The sequence below is a fragment of the Lissotriton vulgaris genome, chromosome 2_1 (assembly GCF_964263255.1).
Source record: "Lissotriton vulgaris chromosome 2_1, aLisVul1.2, whole genome shotgun sequence".
Lineage (NCBI taxonomy): Eukaryota > Metazoa > Chordata > Amphibia > Caudata > Salamandridae > Lissotriton > Lissotriton vulgaris.
The window spans coordinates 1693344342-1693365180 of record NC_141687.1 but is presented as its reverse complement, the minus strand read 5'-3'; the positions used below and the strand labels follow the sequence as shown (position 1 = coordinate 1693365180).

Genomic DNA, 20839 nt, shown 5'->3' with positions numbered 1-20839 from the left:
GCTTACCTCAGCTGGCTGCTTTATGGGGTTTTTATTTTTTTTTTGGCGATGATGTCAGTTTATCCGTGTTTGTTTCATAGAATTTCTTTATGTCTGATGTAAATGACTTATGGACAAAAGAAACCATACTTTTCTTTAAAAAATATTTTCCGGAGATTGTATTTTATATTTTAAAAAGCACTACATCCAACTCCGCATAATACCTCCTGTGTAGCCAAACTCCTAAATGAACAGCATTTGGAAGAGTGCAGCAGCAATTGGCCACAAGGCCTTGTCGAAACAACTGCGAGGGTTGTAGGAGCACTCCGATTCTTTGCTGAATTTAACAATTTTATACAATGGTGCTGCGACTGTTAAGGGTTGTTAGTCCTGGTACTAAGGTTCGTTATGGTGGAAATGAGTATCCACCCAATCGCGCACTGTTCACTTGGCGCTGTTGCGCCTTCTGTTTTTTTATTTTTTCAAACTTTGTTTAAACCACACTTGTGTTTTATTTCATTTATGTATCTTTTTATTTATCTCATGCTTATATTCTCCTATTCATATAGGCTATGGATTCGTTGTGCAACATTTACATAACAATATGTTAACTGACGTATTTTTTCAATACATTTTTGGATTACATCATGTTTATCATTGTTTTCAATGTTCTAATTGGCACATATGATATAATACATTTAATGAACATTTCTTGAATGAGCCCAATGCATTTCGGCACTCGTGAGTGCCTTCATCAGGGGCAGTATCTACAAAAAGAAAAAAGTAAGAAAACATGGTGTAAGTGTTTGAGTCATATAATTGTCGGGGGTTCTCTGGATGTGTGACTGTGTTGTATGCGTACCTGATTGTTGTAGTTGTGTACCGTATGAAGCCTGGACTCCAACTTGATCACTATACCTCTGTTCAAAACAAAATGCAAGCTGCACTGTAATAATCCGAAATGCAAGTGTATAATTAGTAGTAACTTGCCAACCACTTAATACCCTACATACCTTCAGCTATAGTGTCACAAGTTTCTGAAACAATAAACGAAAAATGTCTTAACACCTTACTCTTATTTACTTAGTTAATCATCTCACCCACTGAATAGACAACGTACCTTATTCGAATGTGCCTCGAGTTTCTGCAATAAATAAACCAATACTATGTCTTAACCTCTGGTTTAAATGAAGTAACAACTGAAAACGGATCACGGTAGCAAGCCGTGTTTACCTTGTCTTGCTTTATCGACTCGTATCTAAAAAAACCAAGATACAACAATGTAAATATAATGAATCGCCCTTGATTCCTCATTGCTACCAAGAACTTTACTCTCCTATTCTATATCATACACACCAATCGTACCTGTATTGAAGCCTTCTGCCGTTCTTCAAACAACCGCAACCTCGTAAGTCGTTGTATGTTCACTGCTTCCTGGTTTTTGACCACTACGCTCCGCTCCGGGACAATTCCGCGGAGTTAACAACTGAAAACGGACTGATTCCTGTGACCATTATACTACTTAATATCCGTGGGCGCCATCTTGAAAAGGTGCAAAACCGTGTTAGTGTAATTAAATACCATTCTAACAATACTCTACCACCTCAAATGGGTTCCTTATCTATTTACTAATTGCGGTAAAATGATCCTTATGTGTGGATATGTCGACTAGAGGCATCAATGTATGTTTGGTGTTACTCGTATTATGATCCCTCATAAAAAACTCCGGGTAAACTCCGCGAGACTACCAACCAAAACCGAATGTGTTGTTAGCTCTTTGTCTCATGCCTCCGATCTCCGCCATTTTGAAACTATTCGCTTCCTGTTTATGTGGACCAAAACATTCTAATAAACGCTCAAAATTCAATCTTTCTCCCTCCTTTTCATATTCGATGTGTGTCTCTATGTTATTACTAAAGTTTGGATCACGAGTTGTACGGATGTGGTATGTTGGTTGGGAAAATAATGGTCCTCCTTACTTGAAAAAAAGTGTTTGAACTTATGTATAATGTACTTATTAACAAAAAATCAAGTTGTGTGAGGTGTTACTTTATGGCTTGAATTACACATTTTTGGGTTAAGCATACTTTACACATCTGGGAAATTACAAGTATTTCATAATGCACAAAAACTTGGCTGTGAGGTACATCTCCCTCTCCTGAATTACTGTTATTCATTGTGGTCCCTTACAATACATAAGAACATGTTCGTGGAATTCATCTCCTTCTCGTGATATGGTATTGTTCATAATTGTCCCTACAGGAAACACGCTAAATCATACTTGTCATTAAGACCTGTTGGTATCATGGTGTTTAGATATTTTATCCAAAACAGTTCACGTTGTAGTAATTTTTGATGATTGTTGATTCCTTGTTTCAAAGGTACCTGTTCCAAGATTAAAAATCTTAATTGAGAAATGCTGTGTTTTTCTTGAATCCAATGTTGTACCAGTGGTGAGGTCAAAGAATTGTTGTGAATTCGACTTTTGTGTTCTGATATTCGCACTTTTACTTTGCGTTCAGTCTTTCCAATATACATCTTTCCGCACGGGCACTTGATTCCGTACACCACGTTCTGTGTGTTACAGTCACTTGTATGTTTTAATCGAATCTGTTTTCCCGTTGTTGGATGGGTGCATGTACTTCCTATTATTGCGTTGTTGCAATTGATGCAATTATGACAACGAATCATTCCTTTATTTGTGATAGATGTTGCTGGTTGTTGTTTAAGTTTCAGTTTTTCTTTTAGATTCAACCCTCTGGTGTACGCGTGTAATGGCAGCTCTTTGAATAATCCATTAAAATCTGGTTCCAGAGATAGTAATTCCCATCTTTTGTTAATGATATTTCTGATTTTGTGTGATTCAGTTGTGTATTTTGTTACAAATACCATTCTGTCTTGCATGTTTGCGTAAAAACCCTGGAAAGACAGGTTCAAAAATATGAAGAGAGAGGACACCCAAATGACATATTACAAGAACAGATACAAAAGGTATCATCAATGGACAGAACAAAATTATTGCAACCACGACTCAAAACTCAAAAAGACAGAATGGTATTTGTAACAAAATATAATGTATCATTTGAGATTTGGACCCGGCACTCCAGAAGGAAAAAAGATACACAGTGATTTTTCTTCCCTGCACGCGAGTGGTATACCAAAAAGCGGTTCCTTTGCTTTTTCTGAGACTCCCACAGTAAGTACTGTGAATACAATAAAGTGTATAAATGTGGTGATAAATTACAAAGCTAACAGCGCGCCCCTTAGCCAAAATCTGGCACACATGAGTGCTTCAGAATCTGCTAGAAAGTTAAGGTGGAAGAGTGCAGCAAAGAACTTAGTGGGGGCTAGGGCGTCTCGAAAAAATAGAGTAAAGAGCGCACTACAAGCCATCGAGGAGGAGACTGATAAAAAAGCTTTTCAATCAGGAAAAAGCCCACAAACAGATCGGGAAACATCTTCATACCTCTCTGTTGAAGTGAAAGCTAAAAGGGGTAGGAAACGTTCTAAAGCGAACCCCTCCACAGCTCTTCCCCCTAGAGTCACCCCTTCTTTGCGCTCGTATTTCAAGGCGATCCCTCAAATTTTGAACCTAGGGAAAGAACAAGTTCAGTCCAGTAATAGCATTTCTAAGTTTGGTTCTGAGACCATGGAAAACAAAGAGTTAGAGGATAATCAAGCTGCTAATAATGATCTGTCCCATATACCACATCTAGAGGAAACTACGCCAAGCGCACTGAGAGAGTCTGAGTCGGAGGGCTCTGTTCACCAAGAGACAATAGACGATGGAATTGTAGGGGGTGAATTGATATCATCTATCTCTCCAGCAGATGGTAGGAATCTTTTCGAGATCCCTAACGCTAACATCGAAGATAATTTTGAGGCTGGTATATTTTCTGAAATCCCTTCAAGAACTCCTCAAGATCTATGTGATGAGGTAGTTTCTAGTGCTGACACAATATCAGTCGCCTCAGTACAAAAAATTTTTGCGGCCTTGTCAGCAGAAATTAAACAAGGCTTTGCTGAGTCAGCCTCTAATCAGAAAGAGATAAGGACTTTTTGTGAATCTCTGGATGAGAGATTAGGTAATTTGACGTTAAGAACACAAGCCTTAGAAGAGACGGTGGGTCAAATATCAATGAGAGCTGAGGGCACCACGGATGATATCGTTAAACTAAGGAAAGAAGATCAAGCCCTCTCAGAAAGAATGGAGATTTTAGAAAATAATGCGAGGCGGAGTAACATACGCATTTTGAATATTCCTGAGGGGTCTGAAGGTGCGGACATCAAGAGCTACATAGCCACTCTTCTGAAAGAGACTCTAAATCTCCCTCAATCCATTGAGGAGCTAGCAGTAGATATTCAGCGTATACACCGGGATCCTTTCAGGCGTAACATCCAGCGGACCAAGCCTAGGAAAATCCTCGTAAATTTTCACACCTATTCATTAAAAGAACATATTTTGAACCAAGCTCTTAAGCTTAAAACGCAAACATATAAAGGCTATAATTTTCAGATCCGCTCAGATTTGTCCCACTTCACCTTGGATAAACAATGGGAACTCGGTAAAAGGATGGACGCTTTTCGTAAGCTTGGCGCTACAGTACAAATGGGGTTCCCTGCATCCCTTAAAGTTATGTTAGACAACAAAATGCACAATATTAGATCAGTACAAGCAGCAGATGAACTCCTGTTAGCCTTTGGCAATAGGAAACAAGGGGAGTGATATCAAGTTTCGTTGAAATTATCACTAGCACAATCATAATCAGATGAATTAAGAGATCGTAACGGAACATGGCTACAAGGTCGAAAAGGAAAAAAAAAAAAAAAGGGAAATAAGTCAAAGGGTATAAACAAAAGGGTATAAATGGAAAAAAAGAAAATGGGAAGAGGGGGATAAGGGGAAGCATAAGGAAAAAAAAGTGTGTAAATAAAAATAGAAAAAAAGGGAAGGAAAAGGGGAAAAAAGAAAGAAAAAATAAAAAAAAACAATGAACTAAAAACAAACACAAATACACGACTTACATAGCCATGTCACGGCGAGTCACTTTGTAGATATCGGGGGCACGAGGTGTCGAGATGGGGAAGAGCTAGGGGCACTTACTTCCGGAAAGTTTCCGGTTGGTGAGTACGGGGTTTTCCCAGGGAGGGAGTTGGGGTCGGCTTGGGGGGGTAAGGGGGCAAAATCACATCCCTAGTAAAGAGCTCCAATCTCTGTATGTAAATAGCTCTTTTTTCAACATAATGTTTTTTTCTCATCTTAAGATACAAAGCAATAAGTTGTGTGAATTGTTTATTTTCTGCCTATCACAGCCAGCCTTAACAAATGTCTTATCTTTACCATCTAATGATTAAACTAAAAATACTGTCCTGGAACGTTAATGGTCTCCGCACGAAACCACGAGCTAATAAAATCATGCAGTATCTTCGAGATACCGATGCGGGAATCATTATCCTCCAGGAGACTCACCTAATCGAGAGTGAGATACTTGACTTGGTCCGTAGGAACAGATGGATAGAGTCATCAATTTCTACAACACAAGGCTCTAACACTCGGGGGTTCTCGATCTTTTTCAAAAAATCTGTCATATTTAAAATTAAACAGCAGAAAGTAGATACCGGAGGTAGATGGGTTATCGCGGCAATAGAATTAGGAGACACTAAGTTAACACTCGTGGGATATTATGGTCCTAACATCGATGACCCCTCAACACTGGAAACTTTATTTAGTCACTTGCTTAGTTTTCCAGACCCGGTGATCATAACAGGGGATTTTAATATAAAATTGAATCCACTCTTAGATAAAACCCCTAATAGTAGGCAGAAAATCACTTCTAGATCTAGGAACTGCCTGTTAGGTTTGATGCACCAATATGACTATTTAGATATTTGGCGGTCTAAAGAGGGTCAAAGGCAAGTATTTTCATTTAGAAATCAGAAATATAGACACAGGTCTAGAATTGATTTCATTCTCACAAGTAGAGCTTTAGCTGAAAACACTATCTCAATACAATACACCCCGATGGATCTCTCCGACCATTCTGCAATTGAACTAGTACTAAAATTGGCTACGACTCCTCCCACTAGAATATGCAGGAAACGATGCTATAACTAATAGGAATGGAGGCAAAGTAAGTGGCATGCACAGAAACCAGTAAGAAGCTAGAAAAGAGAGGAGGTGGGATGGAAGTCCCTTTCAAGTTCATATTAAAATTATTGCTTTCTCGAGCACAGAGGCAGCGTTGTGCAAGCAAAACCTAAAAATGAGAAAACATAATTTCAATTATGTGTGACTGCAAGTACTTATTCACACTACCAGGCAAATTTTGACGAATTAATTCACATATTCAGTCTCTCATTTCCGTCTTGCTTCCACCTTTTGCAAGTGATGGGGTGGGTGCTACGGTTAGCATAGTAGGGGAAATATATAACAATACATGTTAAAGTAGGTGAATACAGTTTCAACTCATGTCAGCCTTAGATGTAGAAAGAGAAAGTTTCCAAGTTTGAGCTAAGCAAAAATTAAAGAAAGAACAAGAAGGGGACATAAAAGTCTGATTGTGTAAATGATGAGAAAAATAGTGTAATTATGTCAGAAGACAGAATGTGACGGAAGCTGGGTAGAGACAACAAGAAAATAGAGAGAAGATACTACATGGGGTTCGAACATGTGAGTTTGGTGCAACTGTTTGTCTGTGTTCAAAAACTGTATTTTTAACTGAGTCAGGTGCAAGGAATGAACTTCAGCAAAGCTAATAATAAAGTACCTTGTTAAGTGAAGAGGGTTTCTTTAAGGGACCCTGGGCTCACCATAGGAGCTGTGATTTAAAGCAACAGGACTTCCCTAGAGAAAATGCATCTAAATGGTACTAGTCTCAAACAGCAATTTGTAGTACGCTTGGTAGTTCTACAATAGTACTACTAACATACTGCAAAATGGTATTGACAAACCCAGGTGCAGAGTCTATGTCTCTTCCTATACTATCTTTTAGTGTGCACTGATACCTGCCCAGACTGTGGAGAGTCAGAATACCTAAGAACATGTTCTAGTAGTATATATGGGAGGAACAGAATAAGTTATAGGAAAATAAAGAATATTTACAACTCGGGGAGGGGTTAAAGAAGGAGTAAGGAGGGGTTTAAGTAGAAGTAAGGAGTTTAGGGACGGCTATAGAGGGGATTAGGGAGGGACATTCAGCCATCCAAAAAAGAGGAAGCCAATTACTATTCGCAAACTACACTTCAAAAGTTATTACAGCCAAAATGACCCAAAACAGTAGTAAATGTACTACAGCTCAGAGCTGGATTACGTCTGGCACCACACATAGCCAACCACTAGTAGTTCAACATTCTCCCATAGAAAATAATGTAGGTAGGGACTTAAAATAAAACCTATAGGAAATAATATTCAATGATATAAATTATTTAAACTATTTATGAATAAAATCCATGCCATTTATTGTTAAAACACCTCTAAAATATATTTATTATATTTCAAAATATGTTAATATATATTTTAAAATAAATATTTATGTCACATTAATTTGTATAAACAACAGGTGATGGACCGAATGAGGATCAATGTCACACATTCAACGCCATTGTCTAACCCAGGGTGGTGTGGAGTGCAAAAAAACGATGGATTTGGGCCCAGATCTTTTGACTGGGGGAATGTGTGACATTGATCCACATTCGGTCCATCACTTGTTGTTTTTGCAATTGCCGCCCTAAGTGCGCTGGGGATGCCCAGACGTGGGTCCCAGGCACTCCACAACACTTGGAGTCAAGCTAGCCGGGCTGATGAGAGGTGTTACCTCGAAACCGGTCCGGTCCTCGGATGCTTGATTCCGTTCTGGGAAGGACATGGCTTTTGTAGTTCGGACTGGACTGTTCCCATGGGGCAACAGGGTCAGAGCTGATTTGCATACCGCCATTGTCTAACCCAGGGTGGTGTGGAGTGCAAAAAAACGATGGATTTGGGCCCAGATCTTTTGACTGGGGGAATGTGTGACATTGATCCACATTCGGTCCATCACTTGTTGTTTTTGCAATTGCCGCCCTAAGTGCGCTGGGGATGCCCAGACGTGGGTCCCAGGCACTCCACAACACTTGGAGTCAAGCTAGCCGGGCTGATGAGAGGTGTTACCTCGAAACCGGTCCGGTCCTCGGATGCTTGATTCCGTTCTGGGAAGGACATGGCTTTTGTAGTTCGGACTGGACTGTTCCCATGGGGCAACAGGGTCAGAGCTGATTTGCATATCGCCATTGTCTAACCCAGGGTGGTGTGGAGTGCAAAAAAAAAATGGATTTGGGCCCAGATCTTTTGACTGGGGGAATGTGTGACATTGATCCACATTCGGTCCATCACTTGTTGTTTTTACATTAATTTGTATTACAATGTATTTAAGTTGCTTTATATTAACTCTGATAATCACTTTTAATGAGTGCACAGCAGGGGCTAGCTGCAGGCCTGGCATCCGGACAGGCCCTGCACCCAGCCCTCTGCAGCTGACCAATACCCGCTGTGTATTACTTTTAGCAGGAGGCAGTGGAAGTTGGCCGCATGGTGTGTCCTCTGGCCATACTCTGTGCTCAACCTTTTCCGGCACAAAACCTCCAGTATACATGCTATCAGCTGTGTCCAGCAGAATGGAGCACTGGGCCTGGCATCTTCCACCCATAGCATCACAGGTGTGCAACTCCTGCTGTTCACTGCCACAGACTATGCGCAGTGGGTATTTGCCACAAGGTCTGGACTCCAGCCAGCAGCTGTGCCCAGCCCTCCATGGGCAGCCAACAACTGTTGCCCAAAACATAAGCAATGGCAGGGTTGGCCACAGGGTCTGCTCTATGGCCAGAAACTTCTTCCTTTACATTTTATTTGAGGATTTGAGGATCTTCCATGTATCCTAAAATCCAGGCAGGATCAATGAATCCACATAGAAGGGCCTAGCTAGGATCCGAGAATCCAGGCACAAGACCTGTTGCCTGTGATTTAAAGATTTTTAAAAACTTCCAACTCAGGGGTGGTGGTTGTCAGTGTGGTTTGACTTTGGGGTTCCATCACATCTGCCTGGGCCATGTGCTCACCCTCCCACTTACATGTCCTTTCAAAAATGTGTCCGGTAATGCCGGGCGCAAAAATATTTCTCATGTTGCGTGTAGCCAATAAGATAATTTTGGATCTGTGGATCCTACTTTGGATTCATGGATCTGAATAGACTAATGGGAGAATATGGTCCCTCAGGTTTTAGGATCTGAGTATTTTTTTTTATTGGATTCAAGGCTATTTGTGAATCCTTTATGGCAAAGACGTTGGTAAACATTTCTAAAATATAACCTCTTTATTTCTAACCTGAGCTTTCTGTTTAAATGCTTATTTGTCAAAAACTACTAAAGAGATTTACTCCATCCCAAAAAGGCACTTACTAGAGTAAAGTTCTAACCTCATACCACATTTTGTGTTATTCAGTTGAACTATTTTTCCTGTATCAAAGAGCAAAACTCCCTACAGGAATTAAAGGAATCTTTTCCTTGTCCTCCACTTGATATGTCTGAATGGCGCCAAAGTTATCAAAGGATAGAAAAATGCCTTTCTGATGCAAACATTGAGCATATTGCAGCTAGTGTGTGTGCACGTGTGTTCAATTTATTAAATAGAAACCATTTGAGTGCCCCATGATGCCCCTTCACTCCCTCAATAATAGTAATACATAGCATATTATACTCTGCACATCTGTTGTGTTATGTTGTTTCACGTTATGTTATGTGTATTTGTACACATTTCAATTCACTGGGAAGGTATACCGGTGCTGCAGCAGGAGCTGTATGGGTCAAGAAAGGAGTGGGCTGTGTAAAGAGCCAGACCTTTAGTTCCTTGTGGAATTCAAGAACTGAGGAGGAGGCTCTGATGTGGATGGGCAGGCTGTTACAGGCTTTAGGTGCGAGTTAGGAGAAGGCTTGACCATCAGACCTTGTTTTGCATACCACTGAATGGTGTGTAAGTAGGAGCCTGGCTGAGTGTAGGTGTGTGGTAGGTTTGTGGAAGTTTATGCAGTTGTTGAGGTATGTGAGTGTTTTGAATTTGTGTGTGAGAAGTTTAAAGAGTGCTTGTTTGTAGATTGGGTATAGGTAAAGCTCTTTGAAGTGCACATGATGTGAGTGAGGGGTGTGAGGTTGAGGGTGAGCCCGACAGCTGCGCTTTGAATTGTCTGGAACCTTCTGTTCAGTTTAGTATTGATTCCAGCATAGAATGCACTGCTGTACTCCAGCTTGCTGGCGATGAGGGCTTGGGTGATGGTTCTGCAAGTGTTGGTAGGGAGCTTTTTTCAGATCTTCTCGAGCACCTGAAGTGTGCCGAAGCAGGAGACGGAGACTGTGTTTACTTGGCAGGTTATGGTTAGTTAGTTGAGCATGGAATGTTTTCATGTGTATTTGTTGTGAAAGTAATTTAAGTAAAACAAGAATGTAAGGGGATTACATTTGTGTAGCAAGGTAAAATCACACAGAAGAGATATCTGTGACTGCTAGGAGAGATTTTTCCTGATGAAACTAATTCTTACATGCAATAGGTGAGAATTATTTTACATTGATATTACCCATTAATATACATGTATTATTATTTTTCTAAGAATAATTTACTTTAATAACTTTTTCTATACTTTCCCATAGGGTCATCTCCACCACTGTGGTGGAGATCTCCACATACATGTGCAACATTCCTAGTAGATTCTTTACACCTATAAATCCATTTTTGAAGGGGTGGAAACATGTACATGGAGAAATGGTGAGTAACAACAAAAGTATAGTTGCAAGTCAGTGTAGCAATTAATATACATGTGAGTAAACATACATGTATGAATATAAACCTTTGTGACCAGGAGTCTGCCCCATGCCATTTAATCTTAGTCAGGAGAACCAATGGGAAAGTGCATCCTTCAATAAGGTAAAAAAGCAATGGCGAATGCAGGCATTACTTTCTATTGTCTCATTATAGCAAATGTTGAGGAAGCTGTAGATGGAACTGACCTGCCTCAACAGCAAACCCCAGATGGGGCCAGTAACAGATTAGAAGCGATTACAAGGTATTAGCTTCTAGGACAGCATCATTGTAATTCAGTATTCCAATTAATGGATGGATGCATGCGAGTTGCATGCTTGTGTGTCACTTATCATGAGTAATTTGAGCTTGGTTGTGTGTTTTGCAGTGTCACTTGCCCGCTCACATCACATAATTGACAGTTGTATTTCATATTTAGCAAAGTGGTTCTCATACAAATAGTTATGTTTCTTTCTTGATATATTTTTAGTTTATTTTACTCGTTGATCCTCAGGTATGACTCACCTGAGCATTCTTCAGTTTTCCTTAACCGCCCTTTGTGTATTCTACCTCGCTGAACTCTAGGCGCAGCGGCTGTTAGCGTGGCAACTTGTGGATCCCTGGCCCCCGTAGAAATGCCCCAGACCCTTATAGGGTTTCAATGTGGGCACAAACATGTCCGCCTAGTTTCTAAGGATAGTGTGAACCATAGTCCTCAATAAGCGTCCATCTCGTTTTTAACCTTACCTATAGGTCCCACCAATAAAAGCAATCTGCTGGGAAACCATAAGGTATTTTAACTCACTGATCTGGATCCCTTTTTTATCCCGTAGCTCTTACCCAAGAACTCCCTACTGTGCTGAGTCCAATAGGAGGTTGAGTCTTTCCTGGTGGCACCATCCTACCATGGCGGGAAAAGGTTGCTGTTTACAGAATTGGTGACTACACCCTAGTGGCTGCACATCTATCATATAGTTATGGATAAGATGATACAGCAGAATGTTCAATATTCAAGCATGCAGTGGTGCTGTCATGCTGCGCACCAAGCCATCTTAGGTGCAAATTAGGTGAACCATGTTGCCAAAGTTCAGAGCTATATCCAAAAAGAAAAAGTGCACTTCAGCACACACAATCCAGTCACTAACATTCAGTCCATTCTTAATAAACTTCTGAAGACATGATCAGATTTAATCCACAGGAGTCGAGTTCATCTGCACCGTTTTTACTTCAAAGATTAGAGTTTTGAACAGTGATTGTCCAATCCAAAACAACCAACAATATTTGTCCAATCCAAAACAGCCAACAATGTTTGTCCAATCAAAAACAGCCCACACTTGTTTCGTCCACCTGGACTTTTTCAAGGCTGCAAGATTTACATAAGCTACTGTTAACCATACTCTGATTATTTCCTCAAAGGTATTGCGCTAACCCCACCACCACTTGCCCCGTATTTCTGAACAAGGTGGTGCGTGTAAATAGTGTATCTTTACAAGACAGTAGGAACGTGAAGGAACAGTTGTCCATATTACAATTTGAAGTTGTATTGTGTTCCCAGACAAATAGCACCCAGTGTCAAACATGAATGACAGCTGTCAGAATAGTGTTGTGTAACACATACCATCAAAAGGGTAAGACCATGCTGGTTGATTATTGCAAGGATCCCAGGTGGAAAAGACGCCCCCTAACAGAAAATGGTGACTAGTTAAAATACTTCAGATCAAAAGAAATTCAAATTTTTTTTGAAGTCACGTTAAAAAAAAAGTCAGAGTGAGGTGGTCCTCATAATGTACCAACTCATAGGTAGATTCCAAATAACAATAAGATATTCTTTTGGTCTATCAGACATTATGTTGCCCACAAGAGAGTCTTGATACACTTCACCACACCGCCCATAAGAGAAAGTGGAAAAACAAGGCCTCAGGTTGCAACCAATATAATAGGCACTTACCCCCAGTGCATGTAGTCTTCTTATCTCTTGGGGAAGTAAGGGAGTAACCCTGGTAAGCTTGCTAAATGCACAACAGAGAAAGGGAAACGTAGGCCATTCATATAATACTTAACTACATTCATGTAGGCAATAAGAAAAGACATACCAGCTGACTTGAGAGAATATATCTACAACATGACAAAACTCTCTTGAAATTAAAGTCATGATAAAGATCGGCTAATAGAGCCAAAAAGAAGCAAGTCAAATTGTTGCGTGTCGCTATATGGCCAATATCAAACTGAGACCCTCTGTCATGAAGCTGGTCCGCTAATCAAACTGAAAAGGGAAAGCGTAGTGGAAAAATCAGCATATCACTTGTACACTTAATATAATAAATATTTTAGCGAGTATATTTTAGGGTTTAGCAAGAATATCAGGGTTACGACCTAAATTCCCCAGGAGATTAGAATACTATACTCACTGGGGGTAGTACCTATTATTTCGGTTGCAACCTGGGCCCTTGTTTCCCCACTTTCTCTTATGGGAGGTGTGGTGAAGTTTATCCACACTCTCCTGTGGTCAACATGATGTCTGATGGACCAAATCAATATCTTATTGTTTTTCAAACTCTACCTATGAGTTAGTCCCTTGCGGGGACAATCACACTCTGACTTTCTTTTGAACGTTACTTCAAGAATACTTTGAATTTCTTTTGATCTGAGGTACGTCTTACTTTAACTAGGTACCATTTTCTTTTAGGGGCGTCTTTTTAATCTTTGCACCTTGCAATAATCAACCAGCATGGTCTCACCCTTTTGATGGCTATGTGTTGCACAACACTATTCTGACAGCTTTCATTCATGTTTGACACTTGGTGCTATTTGCTTGGGAACACAATTCAACTTCAAATTGTAATATGGACAACTATTCCTTCACGTTCCTACTGTCTTGTATAGATACACTATTTACACACACACCACCTTGTTCAGAAACAGGTGGCAAGTAGTGGTGGTGGGGATACCACAATACCTTTCAGGAATGAAAAATAATCACTGTATGGGTAACATCAGCTTATGTAAATCTTGCAGCCTGGAAAAAGTCCAGGTGGAAGAAACACATGCCGCCTGTTATGGATTGGACAAACATTTTCGGCTGTTTTGGATTGGACAAACATTGTTTGTTGTTTTGTATTGGACAATCACTGTTGAAAACTCTAATATTGGAAGTAAAAAATGTGAGTAAGAACTTGACTCGTGTGAATTGGATCTGATTATTTCTTCAGAACTTTATTAAGAATGGACTGAATGTTAGTGACTGGATTGTATGTACTAAAGTGCAATTTTTCTTTTTGGGGAGAGGTTGCTGATGATGAAGTAGAACACAATATTGTGAGTAATTCAGTGATTGCCCTATTTGGACCCTCGTAATTTTGGTTAGGGTAGTGATACCTGCCCTCATTTTCTGTTCAGCTGCCCAACTTATTTGTTTTAGGTATGTCTTCCGGGAAGGCGTATGATGGCTAACCTCCTCCTCTTCTTCATGTGTTAATAGTCTTATCTTAATCTACAGACTGTGGATCAATTTGCCAGCATTAGGTTGTTTCTCCCAGATGCAGGTTGGACTCTTTTTGAAGCAGGAAACCTTAGGGCGGTGATAAAGATGATGGTTTTCTTTGATATAGAGTCTGCAAACCATATGCTAGTGGTCCTACCTATGAATTCTCACGATACAGTGATGGTATAATCACTTGCAAATGTTTGATTACGTGGGCCGGGTGGTTTCACCACATAATTCCTTTAGTTATGGACCCCGCATTGGTATTTTTCAGCGAACTAAACTTTATGTATGGACTCAGAGCACCAGAAGTAGGGCCTATGTGCAGGCTGGAGAGCTCAAGATTTAAATTGTCTATATAATTGAAACATTCTTGATCAGTTTGGCCACAATGGTGTGGAGTTATCTAGCAACATCATTGACACTGAAGGATACTCTGAAAATGTTCCATAAAACAATGAAAACACTGCTTTTCCTGAATTCCCTAGGTTAATTTTAATTTACAAACTTTGTGTGTATTCAGTATGGTTTCGTAGACAGAATCCCTGAAGGAAACCAAACACTGGGCTGTGGGGGAAAACGTGGGTCGGAGGGGGATATATTTCTGCGTAACTGCAAGAAGGACTGTCACTTCTTTCATTTTCTGAGTCCAATTTTTCCTGATGACCACAATCAATATTGGTGTTTATTTGGTTTATTAACAGGCAAGCATGCTGCTGCCCAGTGACTGTTGAGGAGTGACCTGTCTCAGTAACTGTTACTAAAGACAGGGGTCCCTTGAACATGAAAATTGGGAGCTTCAACCAACATACACTAAATAGCCAATATGTTCTTTGTTTAGCCAGACAGGGTTTTATTTTGATAAATATAAAAATAACATGGAATTGAAAGTGATGTCAAAGGGGCAAAGCCTGTGACCCACAGACAAAAAGACAGAACAACAATTTTCAGGCAAAATTGGGCGAAGCGGTCTGTTTCCTAGTATTCAGTAGACAGACTTAATTAAATCATGGTACCATTGTGCAATACATTCTGGGTATTAAGAGACATATGGTACATAGGTGACACCAATTTTCATGTTTTAGGGACCCCTGTCTTTAGTAACAATCAAGCAACCAAGGTCCCTAGTGTATTTCCTTTGGGTTCCCTTGGCTCTGTAAACTGTCTCAGTAACTGGCAGGGCATTCCTTCCATGCAATATGACATGGTACAACCGGAAACAGCATTTACAACGCTGTTTTCACAACACATGGCTTTACAACGCGGTATTTACAACAATCGCATTGTTAATACTGTTCCAAAGTCAAGCGCGCTCCCTACAGCAAGTCTTTGATACGACTTGCGATGTAATGGCATGCATGGTAACAATGCGGTTGTTGTAGCAACTGCATTGTAAAGCCTTGCATTGTGAATGTCATACAATTTGAACAACAGCTGATGCACTGAGCATTAGGGAAAGGGAAACTCAGTGCTTAATTTGAACTGGTGGTGTCCGGTGCTCGGCACCTGGCACTTGATTTTCAACACCAGCGCTTATGACCATCTGCCACATGGTGGTGCTGTCTCTCTAATTTACAACAGTTGTTTATTAATTAATTCAGTATACAATAATAATCACAATAACTGTCGCCCAAGCCATTGTTATAGCTTTGTGGGCCTTGAATAGTCTGAATTGTCACACTGCTTTGTAGATGTGTTTGTACTGTCAGTGGCGGAAATGGCAAGGGCAGTGGGTAGTTCAAGTTGCAGTTGGCTCCAGATGAGGGCCTGGCACTTATTTTATTTTACAAATTAAGCACTGGGAAAACTATTATCCGGTATTTTGGGGGTATAGTAGCTAATGGAGCAACACAAAAACGAATGTGCCCGTTCTTGAGGTAAGAGAATCACATGGATATTTTTACTTATGTAGATGTACATATATTTAATGGCGCCATGTATTTCATAGTTACTCTAATATGCATTGCGTGAGATAGGGAATCTTTTTGTCAGAGTTTATATTCTAGGAATTTTTAGGTGAATATAATGTTGCTAATTATGTTTGCAGTCCCAAGGGTTATGGTGGTTAACATCTGGGCGAATTTTTCGTTTCACAGTTTTTTTGTAGTTCTGATAAGTATGTAGGGTCATATTATCAAGAACGGCATTAAAATTATTGCCGCTTTAGCGGCAGGAAACTGCTGCTAAAGTGGCGATAATGGGCTTGTTAATATGCCCTTGTGAATTCCCATAGAAGCCCATGTTCTGGTGTGAACCTGGGATTCTATGGGAATTCACAAGGGCATATTATCAAGCCCACTATCGCCGCTTTAGCAGCAGTTTGCTGCCGCTAAAGCGGCGATAATTTTAACGCTGTTCTTGATAATATACCCCGTAGTTATTGATATTGGGATATCAACAAAAACGTCTGAAAGGTGGATGTGGTTCATTTTGGTGCAAATGAGTGCTCTTTATCTAGAGTGATCTTGTTAAAGAAAATGTCCTTTTTTGAGTGCCACATCTCAACAGTATGTAAAGCCAATAGAGGTTCGGAAAAGTGCGCTTCCTCTTTTCCGAAATATACATATACCGTTAGAAACAGAGGTGGGGTGAGCCTTTGTTCAGTTCCATGGAAGAGGTGGTGCCTAATTCTGGTTCGGTTTTTTAGAATAAGGATTTTTGTTCTACCACTGAAGTGTAGTTTTACATTCAATGAGGAATCATTGCTTTCCCATACCGGAGCCTCCCTACGAAGTAGAGGAATTCATTTGTATGGTCGGCGTCTAGCAGATGTTAGATTTCATAATTGTCTGAGTCTGTAATATTTACTCGCTGAAGATCTGAGTACCATCAATGTCGGAATCGTTTCCTGAGTTAGCATCCTTCTCTGAGCCCCTCCCCCCCCCCACTCCCCCCCCCCCCCCGATCTAAACAATATGTAATGCGTATCTTGATGTTTACTGTACAGAACAATCGCTTTTACAGATGGGACAGTTGAAATGCAGACCATGCGTCTCTCCTTACCGTCATCTCAGTTCCGCAGAATCCTGCCACTGGTACGGCTTGAGCTTTGATCAAACTTACACCTCCCACCACATCCGTGTAATAAGGGTAGGTGCAGATCGGGTCTGTGGTATTTAAATGCATGTCTGGGATGCTGTACTTGAACCTCTCCAGCAGGCACTTCTTGAAAGACAAGCTCATTTCTGAACTTGCACATTCAGTAGTGGGGACAATGTCACTGCGATCTGCAACAAAACAGGATCAGATGATTATTAGTGGAATGCGGGTGCAGATTATTTAGCGCTGCGGCTGGTCAGCACGAGGACACATCCGTTTCAAGGGGCGCGCAAACATGGAAGCACAACAATCACAAAACGCACATTTGTTTTCCTGGTTCCTCATGTCAGCATTTTTACGATGAGTGCAGCTTTTAATTGAGAGGCTGGAATGTATGCCCGCTGTTCATTGAAAACTTTGCCCCTGTATATGGGACAATTAAATTAGTGGTCGATCTCGAAGACAGTGGGGGCTATTGGGAACTGAGCTCGACTACTTTTATTGTTGCTGTTGTACGATCACTTTTTATTTTACACTTGGCGCTGTTGTGACCCCCAAGTACATGAAAAGTAGAGGAGACTCATTCTCCGCCATCCCAGTACCTCCTAGACCCTCCATCCGTTACACGTCAGTCTCTGACCAGGGACCCTACAGCGAGGAGGGCGCTTCTTTTCTTGCGCGTGATTGAGGGAACATTGCAGGTCTGGGGAGGGTAAATCAAGGGGAGCAGCAGCACCATGAAACAGAGGAGAATGTAGAGAATATTGACAAGAATGACTGGAGTAATGAAAGGGGGAAGTGGAAGGTGGAGGAAGTCAAAGAAAGCTGACAATGTTAGCAGGAGTAAAGGAGGGAAGAGAAAACAGAAAGGACAAAGGAGGGAACTTAAACCTGCAGGCACGAAACACTGCCCCGCACCCTTCGACAGACACGAAATCAAAAGTGGCATGGGGTCCTCAAAGGGTGATGAATGAGATACTCTGTGCCCTACTCCATATGTCCAACAGATTCCGGTAGAGTGGTAGACCTGCTGAACTGCTAGACTCGTCCTCCTGTAGGAGCACATCCCTGACAAGCGGCCTGCAGCATTATCCCCACCAGTCATCAGGCAAGAGGTGGCTTGTCCCCCCAGCCTCTTCCTTTAAGTTTTGAATAGGAGGTATACTGGAAGGTCTACAACATTTCTCTCAGGTCGGTACAGCTATTGGAGCGCGAAAGGAGAAGTTTCATTCTGTTCCTGTGTTTCAGTTCCAAAATGCTGTCACTTTTTTAAGCATGAGTATTGTATTTTAACCAAATAAACACTTGCAATGCCTACAACACCGCTACATGCCTTGAATTACATAGTTTCAAAACGCAGAATTACGATATTAAATCTAGGCAGAACATTATTATCCCCATATTCGAATTTATTTTATATTTCAGACACTATTCAAAAAGAGAGCCCTTACTATTTCTAAGCACCAGGGGCCTCATTTATGAAAAGATACGCATCGCTGCGTGAAAACAGCGATGCGTCACTTTTCACTGCGCACTCCTTGCGACACCAATGATGCGTCATATTTAATGTATGACGCATCATGTCGCAAGGACTTACTGATACGTCAGTATTTCTGACGCATCTGTAAGCGCAAAAGTGACGCATTGCTGGAGTGTGTCACAAAAGTGACGCAACTCCAGCAATGCGTCCTTTCACATGGGGAAAGCCCCATGTGAAAGGGATTGCGTCAGTCTTACGCCTCCTGTGAGGCAGGCGCAAGATTTTGACGCAACAGCATCCTAAAAGTGACGCAGTGAAATCTCAGAGATTTCACTGCGTCACTATTACGAGGCTTTTTGCGGGGGAACGCCCCCTCTGCATACATTATACCTGACGCAGGTATAATGTGGCGCAGGGGTTTAAAAAGTGATGCATTTACCTAGATGCGTCGCTTTTTAAATATGGCGCAACAAGGCGCATTTTGTACGCCACTGGAGCGTCACAAAAAGTGACGCACCGGCGGTGCAAAAGTGACGCAAGGCCTCATAAATTAGGGCCTTGGTTTCTGTAGTTTTTTTTAAATAGTGTTGTTATCGTTGACATGTCTATAGCTCACTGCAACTGGTGGCATGGCTTTGAAGCACTGCTTCTTCTACCTACAAAAGCATACAGGTGCATGGATGCTTCATATACAACGCTTTGAGCATAGGGAGTTGGTCAGTGGCATCGAGAGGGGAGTCATGGTCGAGACAGCAGGTTAGCAACAAGAGAAAGTGCTGGAAAATATTATTGAAGATTCATCAAGCAAAGTATAGGGCCCATCGGGAGTCACTCCAAGGAACAATTACAGAGCTTTTAAAGTTCATAGGAGGGGCTATGTTTATGAGTGTGTGATGTTTGTGAGGTGCAGGGATGTGCTCTAGTTGTGGCATGGTGGGAAGCGGTGGGTATATTTTGTGCTACCCTGATGAAATATCGATTTAACAAATATCAACATACACAAATATTGACTCACAAATATAGAATACAAAAATATAAACTCCCTATAGTTAGACAGGTAAGTACAAGAATATTGAATCAAAAATATCGAAATAAAAATATAGATGTAAAAAAAATTGAAATATACCTCAAATAAAATGTATTTAATATTAGTATATTGTTAACAGAATAAATTACATTTAATATATATTTATTGATTTATAAGAAATAAACTTAATTTAAAGAAATATAAACACACAAACATAAAAATATATACATATACACATATTTACTTAACTATTAACTATTATCTTCATTTAATTTTTAAACTTCTAAATTATATAAGAATTAAATATATACATATATTAATAATTTAAAATAAACAATAACCATGGTATAATGAATTCAAACATATAACTAAAAGGAAAAAAAGATATTTTGCAATACAATAAATACAACAGTAGGGAGATTGTTGAAAATCAGGGGAGTAGAAATGACTATTCCCACCCAGTAAGTAAAACAGTAGGGAAAATGCAGGATTGCGGAGGGGTAAAAACGTACTATTCCGACTCGAGTGCAACAGTAGGGAGAGTGCTGGATGGCGGAGGAGTAAAAATTGTTATTCCGACTCTAGTGAGTGCAACAGTAGGGAAAGTGTTGTATAGCAGAGGGGTAAAAATTACTATTCCCTCTCTAGTGAGTGCAACAGCAGGGAAAGTGCTGGAAAGAGGTGGAGTAAAAATTACAATTACCACTCCAGTGAGTTTAACAGTAGGGAAAGTGCTAGATAGCTAAGGAGTAAAAATTACTATTTCCACTCCAATGAGTGTAACAGTAGGGAAAGTACTGGATAGTCGAGGAGTAAAAATGACTTCCCACTCCAGTGAGTGCCCCAGTAACGAAAGTGTTGGACAGCAGAGAAACAAAAAATAATATTGATATTTAAACTGTTAAATAAAATGAAACAGTATGAAAAAGAAATAAACAATATTTGCACAATATCCGAATAAATATATTAAATATTAACATTAAATATATTAAGTACATATAACAAAAAGACAGA

The 20839-nt window shown here is 40.4% G+C and overlaps 1 protein-coding gene across 1 annotated transcript in view; it reads right to left on the bottom strand.

The window, feature by feature from the left end:
- The window catches only part of LOC147733116 (uromodulin-like), a 195009-nt gene that overhangs the window by 57157 nt on the left and 117013 nt on the right, over nt 1–20839 (bottom strand). The window contains exon 5 of the mRNA XM_086955814.1: nt 17283–17506. Within this exon, the coding sequence (XP_086811940.1) occupies nt 17283–17506 (224 nt within the window). The remainder of the gene's footprint in view (nt 1–17282; nt 17507–20839) is intronic.